The sequence below is a fragment of the Notothenia rossii genome, assembly GCF_949606895.1.
Source record: "Notothenia rossii genome assembly, chromosome: 10".
Taxonomy (NCBI): domain Eukaryota; kingdom Metazoa; phylum Chordata; class Actinopteri; order Perciformes; family Nototheniidae; genus Notothenia; species Notothenia rossii.
Window position 1 is genome coordinate 34,406,893 of NC_136908.1, and position 15,639 is coordinate 34,422,531.

Genomic DNA, 15,639 nt, shown 5'->3' on the forward strand with positions numbered 1-15,639 from the left:
AGAACTAAAACAAAGGAAATGTTGTTTATTGGCTCCCCAATGGAAGTTCTTTATACTTCAGAACTTAAATGTGTCGTTGGCTGTCGTTGGACCTCAGGACACATCATTGGGCTTTAAATATGCCAGAACACTTGATTATAGATGTTCCGATAATCAAGAGATCTGTTACACACAATATTTGAATAAATGAGAACATATTTCAAATGATTTTTTACTGGCCCCGCCATCACGGAATAATTTCGTATTGTAAGTAAGAAGCCTTTTACTGTAATTAACTTTTACAAACTAGAGTAGATTGGATAAAGATTTGGATAAAATCACCCCATGTCAAATGTGATGCTAAATTGGGAAGGAGTGGTTCATGGCTTCAACAAAAAGGTTGTAGAAAGGAAAATGTTTGTTTATTTTTGTATTTGTTCTAGAAAAAGGCTGTGGGGCCTTCAGGGACCGACTCACCCGCTCCTCCATCATGATTCTTCTTGACCCTCCTCACTGACTGCAGAGCAGTGTCTGGGAGCCATGGGACAAAGGCAATCTAAAGCACCTCAGGTTTCTCTGTACCTCAGAAATCAGGTGAAGTCAGAAATCCAGATGTAACTTCTTTATTGGAGTTCATCCAAATGGTGTGTATTACGCACAGGAAGTCAGTGTAGAGTGGACCAACAGCTCATCTGTAGCCAAGGCACGTTCACATGATGTGTTACACCATCTCACAAACACACACCATCTCACACACACATCAACAAGCTACAGGCCTGACCTCTGTTCTACACAACACATAAAAAGAGTATATGACCCGGACCACATAGCGATGAAACAATACTGACTCACTGGAGCTAACCCAGGCTCCAAAATGGGTTTGGCAAAGGAAATCAGCTGAGAAGCATGTCCTAATATTCTGTTCATGTGTGTTTTGAATGTATTCTTGAAAATGCAATTAGCCCATAAAAAACATTAGTATCCGTAGTGGTCACTTTCCTTGCATCAAAAACGTTCCTTGTGGTCCCTAAAACATTTAAAGGGCCAGCAGCACCTTTCTGTGTATGAACACACAGCATATTCCTGTGTAACAGTCTGAAGTACCACAGAGTTTCTGTCATCCTATTGACCCAGATCCAACCTATGAGGATGAGTCAGCTGTATTTGTAGCGTGTCATTGGCTGTGCAAACAGATCTGGTACCTGACGCCCCCCCCCCCCAACCTCTGATGTAACACTGTTCAGATGGGGGTGTTGGGCAAATGTCCGTTAGATCCTGTGAGGGCCCCGTTACAAGCAAAGCCACGGCCCTGTCCGTTACGTTTGTTCAGAACCTGGCCCCCCTGGAGGCCCTCCTGCTCCACAGGGGTCCTTCTGTCGGAGTCTCTGCTGGGGGGCCCCGTCTGCGGGGCTGTCCGGCTCCGGCAGCGCTGTCTGAAGACGTACAGCAGCGTGGTGATGAGCAGACAGAGGCTCAGCACCAGCAGCACAGACACCGCCACCAGCTCCTTCAGGTAACAAGGGCACCGCACCGCCTGTAGGGGGCCCCTGTCCCAGAGCTCCGCCTCTTTAGGCTCCTCCACCCGCAGGGACACGTTCCCCCCCCGCGATGCGTCCCTGCTGGTGGGTGTCGGCTCAGTCTCTATTCGACTTGTTTCTGTTCCCTCGGGCCCCGCAGAGGGACGCAGCCGGGCCCCTGCCTCTGTGGTGGGGATGGGGGGGTTCTGGGGCCAGCTGTGGCTGCTGGGGGTCTGAGCCACAGGGCCGCTCCCCTGCTTGACGTGGTAGATGGCCACAGTCTGCTGGTAGCCGTTCTCCGTGGACAGGCAGAGGTAGGGGCCCAGCGTGGCGGGGGTGGCCACAAAGCTCAGGCTGCCGTCCCCCAGGAGCAGGTACAGGTCTGGGGTCAGCCGGCTGTTGGGACGCTCCCACAGCTGCTGGGACAGCAGGGACGCTGCGGGACACTGCAGACGCACCACCTCGTTCAGAGACACCGACACCAGCTCACCTGAGGACCGGGGGGGGGGGGGGGGGGGGGGGTTATATATCAGTGATGCAAACACACGTATGGTGAAAAAAGAGAGAACTATTCGAAGCAGAAAAAAAACAGCGTAATATACCTTCTGACAAAGGCCTGTGCTATAATCCTTCAATTAACTGGCTGTTCTTTATCATATACTCAGATCAATAGGAGACAGAGATGTTAAGTTATAAATCAAGGGTTTTTATTATTATTTACAGCAGGTGTGGGGAACCTTTTTCCTTTAAATTTGTACAACATCCTCCGAGGGCCGTAGAAATGATTGAACTCAACCTCTGCTTAAAAAAACTAAAATCACAGCCCACTCATTTGGCCTTTCTTTCATGCTGTGCAAAGAAAAAGCAACCTCTTAATCCAGATATCTCACCATGACTCACGTATGCATGCATGTGCACGGTGTGGCATGACCACCAAAACAGAAAGATATGGACACAAGATGTGTGCAAATGTATTTAGTATCCTATTCATGTGAACATGATTTAAGTGGGGGGGACCTAACCTCCTCTAGGGGGTCTGGGGGCATGCTCCCCCGGGAAGATTTTTTTTAGAATATTGAAGTTAAAAGCATCAATCTGGTGCACTTTGAGAGCAACATGAGGAGATCTATGGATACATCTCTCAACACCCATATGAAACAGAACTGTAAGCAGATTTTTCTTTTGGGATATTTTACAAATCACTCCCCTTTTAAACTCTATTCTTGTTATTTTTAACAACTTTTTTGTTACTGTCATATAGTATTTATAGTCTCTAATATCTCATTAATAACTATAATGATCATATCAAGGTGTGCCTTAACCTCACTGAGCTGAGGTTATTTGAGCCTCTCAGGAGTGAGCTCTCTTCCACCTGGTTGTAGAAAAGCTCTTTAAATTTGTTAGCATAGCTAGCTAACCAGATGCTAATAACAACAGATCGCCACTGTGCTTACAACTAAAGACATAGCCTCGCAAACACTGCGGCATGTGTACGGCTCCTTATGGGTACTGCAATGTTTGAAGAGCTGGAGCGGCGTTCCGATGCTCTCCGTTACTCCTTTCAGACGAGACATAACTACGTGAAGACACGTTACGCTCGTGTTGTGTTCAAGGAACCTGTCCTTGGCCAGGAAAAACAGGCACTCGCTTGTTTAATTATTTTGCGATCTAGATTTCTTCTTGTTTTTTGAAGTGAGAAATCTAATCGGACGGACGGACAGACAGATCTGTAATAAACAGTGTTACGTTGATTTGTTTGTCCTTCTCGGACCTTGCACTACGCATTTTAGAAAATAAATGCAACCAATCAGATCTGTTTCTGCGTCTGTGGGTATTCTGTATCCTTGATAGAAGGCCCTGGTCGTTGAACTGAATGAGAGCGAACACTGATAGTTTGATCAACCAATCATATATTGATTTGTAGCCAATGAGCATTCTTTTGGAGTTTCCCACGGTACAGGGTATGCTAGAAGGCCCGTTAGTTCTGACAGGTGCGAGGCAAAGGATATAGATGAGACGTAACAATTCATTTTCCGTTTTATTCGTTTTGACGTTCACATGGCAACAGGTGAAGAAGATGTTGTTGCGGAATTATTGTCGGTTCCTTTTTCAAGACGACAATTCACTGAAAAGACGGACATTGTAAGAAAAGGGCGGCAAATCTGGAGCTGAATCAAGTTGCTAAAGGCTATGTTCGCCATTTCCAGGCTAGCAGCTGGGAAAGATACCCGTGGCTTACGGGCTCAGGTAGGCACAAAAGGCTCTACTGCTGGGAGTGCTTGCTTTTTGGGACCGAAAAGGGGTCATGGAATTGGAAATGCTACGATAATCTGAGCTGTTTAACCAAGGTTGCACAAAAACACAAAAACACAGCAGGGCATCTTAAGGCAACGGTCACCATGAAGACTTTTGGAGACACAAGGATTGATCTACAGCTGGACGAACAGAGACGTAGAGAAACGATCATTCACAACGAAAAGTTGAACAAAAATCGGGAGATTTTGAAACGTCTGATCCACTGTGTGATTTTCCTTGGGAAACAGGAGTTACCTTTCAGGGGCCATGATGAGAGCAGAGAATCAGCCAATCGAGGTAATTACCTGGAGCTGCTTACATTCATAGCAGAATATGATCCAGACTTGCACTACCATTTGTCCACCTCTAAGATGTTCATTGGAACCTCGAGTCAAATACAGAACGACTTGATAAGTGCTGTGGCCGAAGTGATGGGTGAGACCATCAAAGAAGAAATAAGTAAAGCACCCTTCGTAGCTTTAATGCTGGATGAAACAACAGATGTCAGCAATGCTGCATAGTTATCACTTGTTCTTCGGTTTGTAACAGACAGTGGCATAAAGAGAGGTTCGTTAAATTTGAGGATGTGACAGGGAAGAAACGGGCAGAGGATGTAGCAGCCATGGCCCTCGGTTTCTTGGAGGAACATGGATGCATGGATGTTACGGCTGCTGCCTTCCTGATCGTTTGAGTGTTTTCAGCTGTGTGTTCTATGTAAATGAGCTGTGCGGTTGCCCTCCCGGTATTGGCTCCCATCTCCTGGTCCGCCTCCTGAAGATTGCGATTGGAGCACGCCGGGCCCGACGCACTCCAATCGCAGCGCACAGCCGGCGCACACCTGCTGGAGATGACTACAAAGCTTGGGGACAATCCTCATTCTGGAGGCTCTGTAGGTGGACAGATGCCTCTCGCTACTTGCTCTTTGTTCTGGGGTTAAAACTTGTGTGATTAGTTAGAGTGTAGAGTAGCTTAGTTAGTGTTTAGAGTATAGTTAGGATTTGTGACTGTTGCCTGTAGTTTAGCTGTGTTTCTGTATAGATTATTTGTGTTAGTTGTACCACTTTTAGAGTGAGGTTTTGTTTCGTTCCTTATTTAGTATATTAGCATGTATTTTCCCTGTATGTCTTAAGACTCCCTTTTTGAGTCCTCCTTTAGTTGGTTATTTGTCAACCTGTGCCCTTTTGGCGCCTTTGTTTGTTTCAGGCTGCTTGCCTGCCATTTTGTTCACAGCTGTTTTAAATAAACACTTATAATTAATACCAATTCCATACTGGTGTGTGTTGCATTCCTCTTCCCCTAGTTGGGACGTAACATACATGGGGGCTCGTCCGGGATAAATAACTAATTCCTGGGGTTATAAGTGGTTTGTATAGCTAAAAACAATTTGGTAAGGTTGTGTGCAGTTTTAGCTGAGTATGGCAACTTTTGATTTAGAGTCGTTTTTGGTCTGTCCTTCTGATGAGCAGTTAGTTCAGTGTCGTAGAAACGACTTATATGAGATAGCGCAACATTTCGGTCTCCCAGTGGCAAAACAATTGTTAAAAAAAGAGTTAAAGGCTCTGGTGGTGGATGAGTTGGTGGAAAGGGGTTTTCCGGTGCTGCCTGCACAAGCTGAGCTCACTGTGCCAAATGGCCGTGCTAAAGGAGAGGGTAGTGACCGCGAGGGGAGCGAGCAGTGTAAAGCACCGCCTGCGCCGCCTCGCTATAGTCCACCGTCTCCTGGTAGTCCTGATTCCCGGGAAGGGAAGAAACTTAGAGTCCGCCTCGCCCGACTTCAGTTGGAAGCAAAAGACAGGCAACTTGAGTTAGAGGCAAAAGACAGGGAGCAAGACAGGCAGTATCAGTTTCAGTTGGAGGTAAAGAAAATCGAAGCCGATAAGGAAATGAAGAAAATCGAAGCAGATAAGGAAGTCCGGGTGCGGCAGATGGAGCTAGACTCCCAACTGCGCGCATCCGGTGCTTTTGACTCTGCCGGAAGAAACTTGCCATCTCCACCTCCTCCACCTGCCTTTGACGTGAGTAACAACATTTCGCTAGTGCCCACATTCTGTGAGACTGAGGTGGATGCCTATTTTAGCGCATTCGAGAGCATTGCTACAGCATTGCGCTGGCCGGTTGAAGTTTGGGCTCTGATGGTAACGTGCAAATTACATGGAAAAGCTCGGGAAGCAGTTGTGGCTCTCACGTTAGAGGACAGCCTGCAGTATGACTCAGTAAAAGGTGCCATCCTCAGAGTGTATGAGTTAGTTCCTGAAGCTTACCGGCAAAAGTTTAGACACGATAGGAAGAGTCCTGATCAAACGCACGTAGAGTTCGCTAGGAAAAAGGGAATGTGTTTTGCTAAGTGGATTGCTTCATGTAATGCTACGGATTATTCTTCTCTGAGAGAATTGATCATGTTGGAGGAGTTTAAGAAGTGTTTGCCTGATCGCATTGCGGAGTACGTGAACAAACAAAGGGTAAACTCTCTCTCTGCTGCCGCTGTGTTAGCTGATGAGTATGTGCTGATGCATACAACTGTGTTTTCCCCTGTCTCTACGGAGAGATCCCGCCGTGTGTCAGCCGCACCATTTACTCAGCCAGCAAATGCGTGTAACGTGAACAGAGAAGAGAGGGAGTGTTTTTACTGTCATAAACCTGGACATGTCATCGCCAATTGCGCAGCTCTGAAACGCAAGGAACAGCGGCAGAATATATCCCCGCCTAAAGGCATTGGCCTGGCTACACGTGCACGCGCACAGGCAAGTAAATGTGACCCTGATGTTTCATTAGCTGATCCTGTGATTGTGCCTGTGCCTTCAGATGAAGCTGTGTCCGAGGAGAAGCCAGAAATTGTGGCTCCCCCTCCTCCTCGTGAGGATGTCGCGAGACTGGCGCAACACGCCGGCTCAGACAAGCCTCTAGACTTCTCGACACTCCCGGTAACCCGAGAGCGTCAGCTTGTGTATCGGATCTTAGTGTTAGTGTTGGCTCTACAACATGCTAAGATTGATGTTGGACCCAGCCTTTGGCCAATTGTGATGTGTACCTGTTACGATCCATTCATATTCTGCCCCAGCGTGTCCAAGCACAACCAGCGGCTCATGCAATGGGCTCGGACTGTGCGGGACTACAGCAGTAGACACCCGTCATTAAAGGGTTCAGAGAATGTGTTGGCCGATGCTTGTCCAGGTTGAGTTTGTGATGTTAGTGTGTCAGGTTGAGTTTGTGATGAATGTGTGTTATTAGGAATTTCGTTAGAGTGCTTAGGTTCACAAAACCTGTGGGTTTGTGTCTTAAGGGGGGGAGTGTTACGGCTGCTGCCTTCCTGATCGTTTGAGTGTTTTCAGCTGTGTGTTCTATGTAAATGAGCTGTGCGGTTGCCCTCCCGGTATTGGCTCCCATCTCCTGGTCCGCCTCCTGAAGATTGCGATTGGAGCACGCCGGGCCCGACGCACTCCAATCGCAGCGCACAGCCGGCGCACACCTGCTGGAGATGACTACAAAGCTTGGGGACAATCCTCATTCTGGAGGCTCTGTAGGTGGACAGATGCCTCTCGCTACTTGCTCTTTGTTCTGGGGTTAAAACTTGTGTGATTAGTTAGAGTGTAGAGTAGCTTAGTTAGTGTTTAGAGTATAGTTAGGATTTGTGACTGTTGCCTGTAGTTTAGCTGTGTTTCTGTATAGATTATTTGTGTTAGTTGTACCACTTTTAGAGTGAGGTTTTGTTTCGTTCCTTATTTAGTATATTAGCATGTATTTTCCCTGTATGTCTTAAGACTCCCTTTTTGAGTCCTCCTTTAGTTGGTTATTTGTCAACCTGTGCCCTTTTGGCGCCTTTGTTTGTTTCAGGCTGCTTGCCTGCCATTTTGTTCACAGCTGTTTTAAATAAACACTTATAATTAATACCAATTCCATACTGGTGTGTGTTGCATTCCTCTTCCCCTAGTTGGGACGTAACAATGGACAAACTTGTAGCCCAGTGCTATGACGGTGCTGCCGTTATGGCATCGGGGCTGAACGGAGTCCAAGCCAAGGTCAAGGAAAAGATCCCACAGGCACTTTTCATACACTGTTATGCATATGCCCTTAATTTGGTTTTATCTCAAGGTGTAGTTAAAATGAAAGAATGCAGAATTTTCTTCTCACACCTTTCTGGCCTGGCTGCGTTCTTTTCTAGATCGCCAAAACGAACACAGCTGCTTGATGAAATATGCCAGAAGCGACTGCCACGAGTGGCACCAACCAGGTGGAATTTTGCATCAAGATTGGTGTGCACTGTCTTTGAAAAGAAGGATGCTCTTAAGGATCTGTTTGACTACATAGTTGAACACCAGGAGGAATTTGATGATTCTGCCATTCTCAGTGCTGATGGCTACCTATCAGACCTGGGCAACTTTGAATTTAGCTTTTTCCTTTCAACTTTTAACGAGATATTTGCGCATGCAGATGTGCTCTTCGACATCTTACAGAACAAGTCATTCGACATGCAGTTTTGTCTGACAAGGGTGGAAGAGTTTTGCATTTGCATTGAAGGGCAGAGGGAACGTTTTGATCAAATATATGATGAGACTGTGCAGGACACCGGCCTGCCAACTGGACGGAGAGCCCACGGAGATTCTCGCTCACACTACAAGAAGCTGCACAATGGCATTCTTGAGAACATTTTAAATCAGGTGCAAAATCGGTTTAAAAATCACGCGTTTGTGTCTATAGAAGGTCCAGTTGTGATAGACACGCTTCGCCACTGGTGTATTCATACCCAGTGATGCAAAAACAGGTATGCTGAAAAAAGAGAGAACTATTCGAAGCAGAAAAAAAGCAGCGTAATATACCATCTGACAATGACAGATTTTTCTTTTTGGATATTTTACAAATCACTCCCCTTTCAAACTCTATTCTTGTTATTTTTAACAACTTTTTTTTGTTACTGTCATATAGTATTTTATACCTATTAATAATTGAGTCTCTAACGTCTCATTAATAACTATAATGATCATATCAAGGTGTGCCTTAACCTCACTGAGCTGAGGTTATTTGAGCCTCTCAGGAGAGAGCTCTCTTCAACCTGGTTGTAGAAAAGCTCTTTAAATTCGTTAGCATAGCTAGCTAACCAGATGCAAATAACAACAGATCGCCACTGTGCTTACAACTAAAGACACAGCCTCGCAAACACTGCGGCATGTATACGGCTCCTTATAGGTACTGCAATATTTGAAGAGTCGGAGCGGCGTTCCGATGCACTCCGTTACTCCTTTCAGACGAGACATAACCACGTGAAGACCACGTCAGTCGGACGGACGGACTGACGGACCCCCCCCAAAACGAAAACTCTTCGGTTCTCGACGAATTACACAAGTCACCCAAATCAGCGTTAAAAAAGCGGGAGGCGCCGAAAAGCGACTAATTTGCATCACTGCATACCCCTCACTGTTTATTCATCATTCAATTAATTCTCTATTTTATTCTGTAGATTGTGTACATTACTTTTCACTTTACTGCTTGTTGCACTCCTGGTTAGAAGATAAACTGCATTTCGTTGTCTCAGTACCTGTAATCTGTGCAATAACAATAAAGTTGAATCTAATCTTGAGCAGGAACAAATGTATTTACTTAGTACATCTGTGACATTAACGATTAAACACATTTGTGCATTCTTTATAAATGCAAACTGGTCAAGACCACTGACGGAAGTAGTTTTGAAAAGTAATAAGTGGTTTTGTCTTTTACATGTTGGATTTAATATATAAACCTAGCTTATAATATCCATGCTGTTTAGTAGGGGGCTCAGCCTTAGACCAGTTTCTTGTTATTGCTTTCTTGCTTGCATTTACAGCATCTTAGATAAGTATCTATCATTATCAAACACACAATCATTTGTATTTCAAAAAGGTATAACATTTTGGAGTCCTTGGGTATTGAATAACCCAGAATGTGTCTGATAGCAGCATGCACATTTTCTCGTTAAGTATTTAGTTGATCACATTCCCAGATAATGTGTGTGTGATTTGCCTCTCTGTTCCCACATAACCGCCAGCGTTTTACAACTTTTAAGTCCAATTAATTTTAATAAGGGTTATAACAGTGTTCAGGCATTGAATTAGATTTTCCTAAATAAAATGTTGTCTCTTTCCCAATGTGTCAATGGGAAACTCTTTTTTGGCTCAGTGAGGTCACAAACTGACACGGAAGTTGTAGTACCGCCGTTTCGCCACCACAAAAGATTGCTTTAGCCCCCCTTTCCTTGATCCCACAAAACACCAAGACCCTCCATATTCTCTTCACAGCGTCACCAGATATCAATAAACTGCCAGTCTTCGTGGGTTAATCAGAATCATCTAATGGGAAATGTAGATGTTCTATGAATAATGCTTTATATATTGTGTAACCTGCCATAGACTGAAACAAGTGACTCACCTGCAGGCAGTTTATTTGGACTGAACCGGGCTCTGTGTGAGAATGAAACACTGTTGCACGCCTCTTCAACATTCCCTCTGTCTACATCCTGGCCTCTGAGGACGGAGAACAGTCACATGGTCATAGTGGGACAGAGACTGATTTAAACACATGGTTGTTACTAGTGTGTACAAGTGTGTACAATGACATTTAATGCAATATGTAGCCTTAAGACGTTCTTTATTAAAAAGCAGTATCATATATCATCATAATCCCCCCCTTCCAACATGACAGTGAAAGTATCTTGGCACTCACAGACTGGCCTGGCTGTTGGAGGCCCCCACACAGGCCCTGCTGGCCGGGTCCCAGCCACAGAAGGGGTCCCGGGCCAGGACACACTGAGGACAGGTCCAGTAGAAGGAGCAGTTTGCTGTTGGAACCCTCACCACCCCCTCTGAGGAGCCCACATAGATCATACCCTGCAGAGAGAAGAGAGTCAAGCTGTTACAACAGAACACTCATCCTGAGATGGGCTGGGGGGCCAGTAAGACTAGCATCAGAGTTTAAGAGTGTAAACCAAGCGGCAAACTCTGGGGAAGAGCCGGGACGCTAATACGGAAGTGCCTCAAACTGCAGTTCATCTAGTGGCCAGTAGGAGCAGTCTGCAGAAGGGAGCAATTTCCATAGACCCCCATGTTAAAATGCCCAACTTTAGAGCAGAAATAAACCTGTTTACATCGTGGTTCAAAAAAACATATTATCTGTATAGTTAGATCCCCCCTTCATGAATATGGATTGGGGGGGGGTGAATATTTTCTCAACTCATCTGTTTGATTAATATTAAGCCTTAAAGTTATGCATATATTTAACATCAACTTCCCAACACACAGCCGTGGTCACGTCCTGGACTTGGTCTGCTCCACTGGTCTCAGCATCCATCATCTGTCCAGCCTCAATCTCCACATCTCTGATCACCTGGCCATCATCATGGACATCAACATCCCCATCCCCGCCCAAAAGAAAAAACGCACAATAACCTACAGAAACCTCAAATCCATCTCACCTTCAGCAATCACTGCCTCCATTACCTGCAAGATGTCTGTCTCCCCCCCCCCCCCACTTTCTGAAAACCCATCTTAACTTGTGGACTATTATAACAGCACCCTCTCCTTCTGTCTCAATGAACTGGCCCCCACAAAAACAAAACATTTCTCTTTCATGCACTCCGCCCTCTGGTATACCCCCGAACACCGCAAAATGAAATCAAGGAAACGTCAACTTGAACGCCAACACAAGAAAACCACACAAACAGTCCATCTTCAAATCTACAAAGACTATCTCCAGCAGTACAGTAACGCACTCAAAGCAGCCCGGTCTAATTAGTACTCACAACTCATTCAGTCTGGCTCCAGCAACCCCAAGTGTCTGTTCTCCACCATCAGCAAGCTTCTCAAACCCTGTGACAACGCCACCTCATCCTTCACCACCGAACATTGCAACTCCTTCCTCTCGTTTTTCCAAACCAAATCAGCAACATTTACAGCAATCTGACACCCTCATCAGCACCCCCCACCTCCCCTCCTGGCCCACCCCCCTTCACCTCACAGCCCCTGGCCCAATTCTCCACTGTGACCCCCATGCAACTGTCCGACTTCATGACTGGAATTAACTCTACCTGCACACTTGAACCAATGCCCTCCAAATTTGTTAAAGAGAGCCTCCCTGCCATGTCCCAGCTCATCGCCACCATCATTAACTCCTCCCTCAGATCTGGATCAGTTCCCCCCTCTCTCCAACTGGCTGCTGTCACACCCATTCTCAAAAGACCTGGACTCACACCTGACATCATGTCCAACTTCCGGACCATCTCAAATCTCCCCTTTCTGTCAAAAATACTTGAACGTGTCATTGCCTCACAACTTAAATCCCACCTCAGCTCCAATGACCTCTTTGAGCCATTTCAATCCGGTTTCCGAGCAAAACACAGCACAGAAACAGCTCTTCTCAAAATCACAAACAACCTCCTCCTCTCCTCTGACTCCGGCAACCTGAACATCCTCATCTTCCTCGACCTCACCGCAGCATTCAACACCATCAACCACACCATCCTGCTGTCCCTCCTCGAATCATCACTCAACATCACTGACACTGCACTCTCCTGGCTGAAATCCTACCTCACCGACAGACATCAGTTTATCAACATCAACAACTACCCCTCCTCCACTGCTCCTCTGTCCCAAGGTGTCCCCCAGGGTTCGGTGCTTGGCTCCCTCCTCTTCATCCTCTACATGCTCCCCCTTAGCAAAATAATTTGTCGCCACAACCTTCAATTTCACTGCTTCGCCGATGACATCCAACTTTATATCTCAACAAAAACCATCCCCCCCACAACACACTCCACTCTCACCAACTGTCTCTCAGAAATAAAAGAATGGATGCAAACAAACCATCTCCAACTGAACAGTGCCAAATCAGACATCATCATCATCGGCCCCCCACCCCGTACCAAAGCCATCCAGAATTTCAACTTCAACATTGACGGCGATACTCTATCCCCCCCCCACATCCGCAACCTCGGAGTCATCTTCGACAGTCAGCTCAACTTCAATCACCACATCAGTCACATCACCAGGACCGCCTTTTTCCACCTCAAAAACATTGCCCGTCTCCGCCCATCACTCTCCTCCTCTTCTGCTGAAACCCTGATTCATGCATTCATCACATCACGACTCGACTACTGCAATAGCATCCTCTATGGCAAGGATCACCAACTACATTTGTCCAAGGGCCAAAATCAGGGATGCAAACACAGGTATGGTGAAAAAAGAGAGAACTATTAGAAGCAGGAAAAAAACAGTGTAATATACCATCTGACAAAGGCCTTTGCTATAATGCTTCAATTAACTGGCTATTCTTTATTATATACTCAGATCAATAGAGATAGAGATATTAAGTTATAAATCAAGGGTTTTTATTATTTACAGCAGGGGTGGGGAACCTTTTTCCTTTCAATTTTTACAACATCCTCTGAGGGCCGTACAAATTATTGAACTCAACCTCTGCTTAAAAAACTAAAATCACGGCCAATTCATTTGGCCTTTCTTTCATGCTGTGCAAAGAAAAAGCAACCTCTTAATCCAGATATCTTGCCATGACTCGCGCATGCATGCATGCATGCATGCAGTGCTCAGTGTGGCATGACCACCAAAACAGAAAGATATGTACACAAGATGTGTGCAAATGTATTTAGTATCCATGTGAACATGATTTAAGTGGGGTTTAAATATTGAAGTTAAAAGCATCAACCTGTGCACTTTGAGAGCAACATGAGGAGATCTATGGATACATCTTTCAACACCCATTTGAAACAGAACTGTAAGCAGATTTTTCTTTTTGGATATTTTACAAATCACTCCCCTTTTAAACTCTATTCTTGTTATTTTTAACAACTTTTTTGTTACTGTCATATAGTATTTTATACCTGTTTTTAATTTAGTCTCTAATGTCTCATTAATAATTATAATGATCATATCAAGGTGTGCCTTAACCTCACTGAGCTGAGGTTATTTGAGCCTCTCAGGAGAGCTCTCTTCCACCTGGTAGTAGAAAAGCTCTTTAAATTCGTTAGCATAGCTAGCTAACCAGATGCTAATAACAACAGATCGTCACTGTGCTTACAACTAAAGACACAGCCACGCAAACACTGCGGCATGTGTACGGCTCCTTATGGGTACTGCAATATTTGAAGAGCTGGAGCGGCGTTCTGTTGCTTTCCGTAAGCACTCTAGTCTAGTCTACACTCCTGTCAGACGAGAAATAACCACGTGAAGACACGTTACGCTCGTGTTGTGTTCAAGGAACCTGTCCTTGGCCAGGAAAAACAGGCACTCGCTTGTTTAATTATTTTGCGATCTAGATTTCTTCTTTTTTGAAGTGAGAAGTTGTCCGTCAGTCGGACGGACTAACGGACGGACCCCCCCCCCCCTCCAAAACGAAAACTCTTCGGTTCTCCACGAATTACACAAGTCACCAAAAGCAGCGTTAAAAAAGCGGGAGGCTCCGAAAAGCGACTAATTTGCATCACTGCAAAATGTATCCAATAGACACTATCTCGGGCCAGCGATTTTTATATAGTCCACAATGCTAGTGGAGCACGCTCAGGTACTGCGGACCGCATAACGCTTAGCAGACTCTTCACGCTAACGAAGGATCACTTCTAGGCAGGGGTTACTTTGTAAATATAATCAGTTACTGAATACTGAATACATGCTCTGAAAGTAATCAGAATACAGTTAGTTACGTATTCAGATTACTTTTAGAATACTTTTGGAATACTTTATTTTTCCATAACAGATGGGTATGTTTTGGTCAACAGGAGACACTTATTTTACTGTTTTAATGGCTTATCAAGAACTCAAACACAACATATTGGTGTCATTCTGGACAGCTCCCTCTCATCTGCACCCCACATAAAAAACATCACCCGGACTGCATTCTTTGTACCGTCTTAAAACCTTTCCTTGGAATATGTTATGAATTGAAAGGTGTCCTTGGGTGCTTTGAAAGGCGCCCCTAAATAGAATGAATTATCATTATTATTATTATTATCTGAAACGATGTAATAACTTTTAAAACGTTTCCCAGTCACTTGCCCCATGCATTCAGCAGCAGCAGGCCATTCACTTTGATTTGATCCCGTTATGAAATGTCATCATTTTGACAATAAATAAATGCTACATAAAGTTTATCTTGCACATTTTATCTAACCATCTCCATTTCTAACTTTAAATATATTTTAAAAGAGATCTCTCTCTCATCTGCGTGCAGGGGTGGGGCCTCACAGACACACTGCATCTCTCTCGCTCGCAGACATGCTGCAGCGCTGTGCAGTGTGCACACAGTTCTGCCGGTAATGAATATTACATTTTGTGAGGAAACTTTTCCCCCAATAATTCCAATAAGTATTCCAGAATGTATTCACTTCAGGTTTACAAAAGTAACTGTAATCAGATTACTCGTTTTTCAAATGTAACGCCAGCTGAATACAGTTAGCCTACTTATTTTTTTTATTCTGATTACGTAACTCCGTTACATATATTCCGTTACAACCCAACCCTGCTTCTAGGCTACTGACCCACAGCTCCTGCCTCTCTGTTGGACTCTGTCGCAGCGGGGTTGCTGCTGTGGAACGCACAAATTAGACTGTTCACATTCACAACGAAGGATCACTTCTTCTTCAAGGCAGGGAAGGTTTCGCAGTAGGCAGTCTACTGTCCCGCAGCTGCTGCCTCTCTGTTGGACTCTGGTATTGCACCTTAATCACGAGACGTTGTAAAAAAAAATGGGCGGGGGGCAAACGCAGTAACCACTCTGCCAACGCCACAGTCACCCAAATCGCGCGGGCCGGATGAGAATGTCTTGCGGGCCGGATGTGGCCCGCGGGCCGCCAGTTGGTGGTCACTGCTCTACGGCA

General features: G+C 45.2%; 1 protein-coding gene and 1 long non-coding RNA gene across 3 annotated transcripts in view; one reads left to right on the plus strand and one right to left on the minus strand.

The window, feature by feature from the left end:
• Nucleotides 1-586: 586 nt before the first annotated feature.
• The window catches only part of sema4ab (sema domain, immunoglobulin domain (Ig), transmembrane domain (TM) and short cytoplasmic domain, (semaphorin) 4Ab), a 79,439-nt gene continuing 64,386 nt past the window's right edge, over nucleotides 587-15,639 (minus strand). For both annotated transcript variants that reach the window (XM_079653320.1, XM_079653321.1), the window contains exons 13-15: nucleotides 10,482-10,645; nucleotides 10,188-10,282; nucleotides 587-1,986 (exon numbers count right to left, since the gene is read on the minus strand). In XM_079653320.1, the coding sequence (XP_079509446.1) occupies nucleotides 1,220-1,986; nucleotides 10,188-10,282; nucleotides 10,482-10,645 (1,026 nt within the window). In that variant the 3' untranslated portion in view covers nucleotides 587-1,219. The remainder of the gene's footprint in view (nucleotides 1,987-10,187; nucleotides 10,283-10,481; nucleotides 10,646-15,639) is intronic.
• LOC307021338 lies at nucleotides 5,813-7,682 on the plus strand. Its single transcript, XR_013803129.1, has 2 exons — nucleotides 5,813-6,712; nucleotides 7,121-7,682. It is a non-coding gene; the product is annotated as an uncharacterized lncRNA (long non-coding RNA).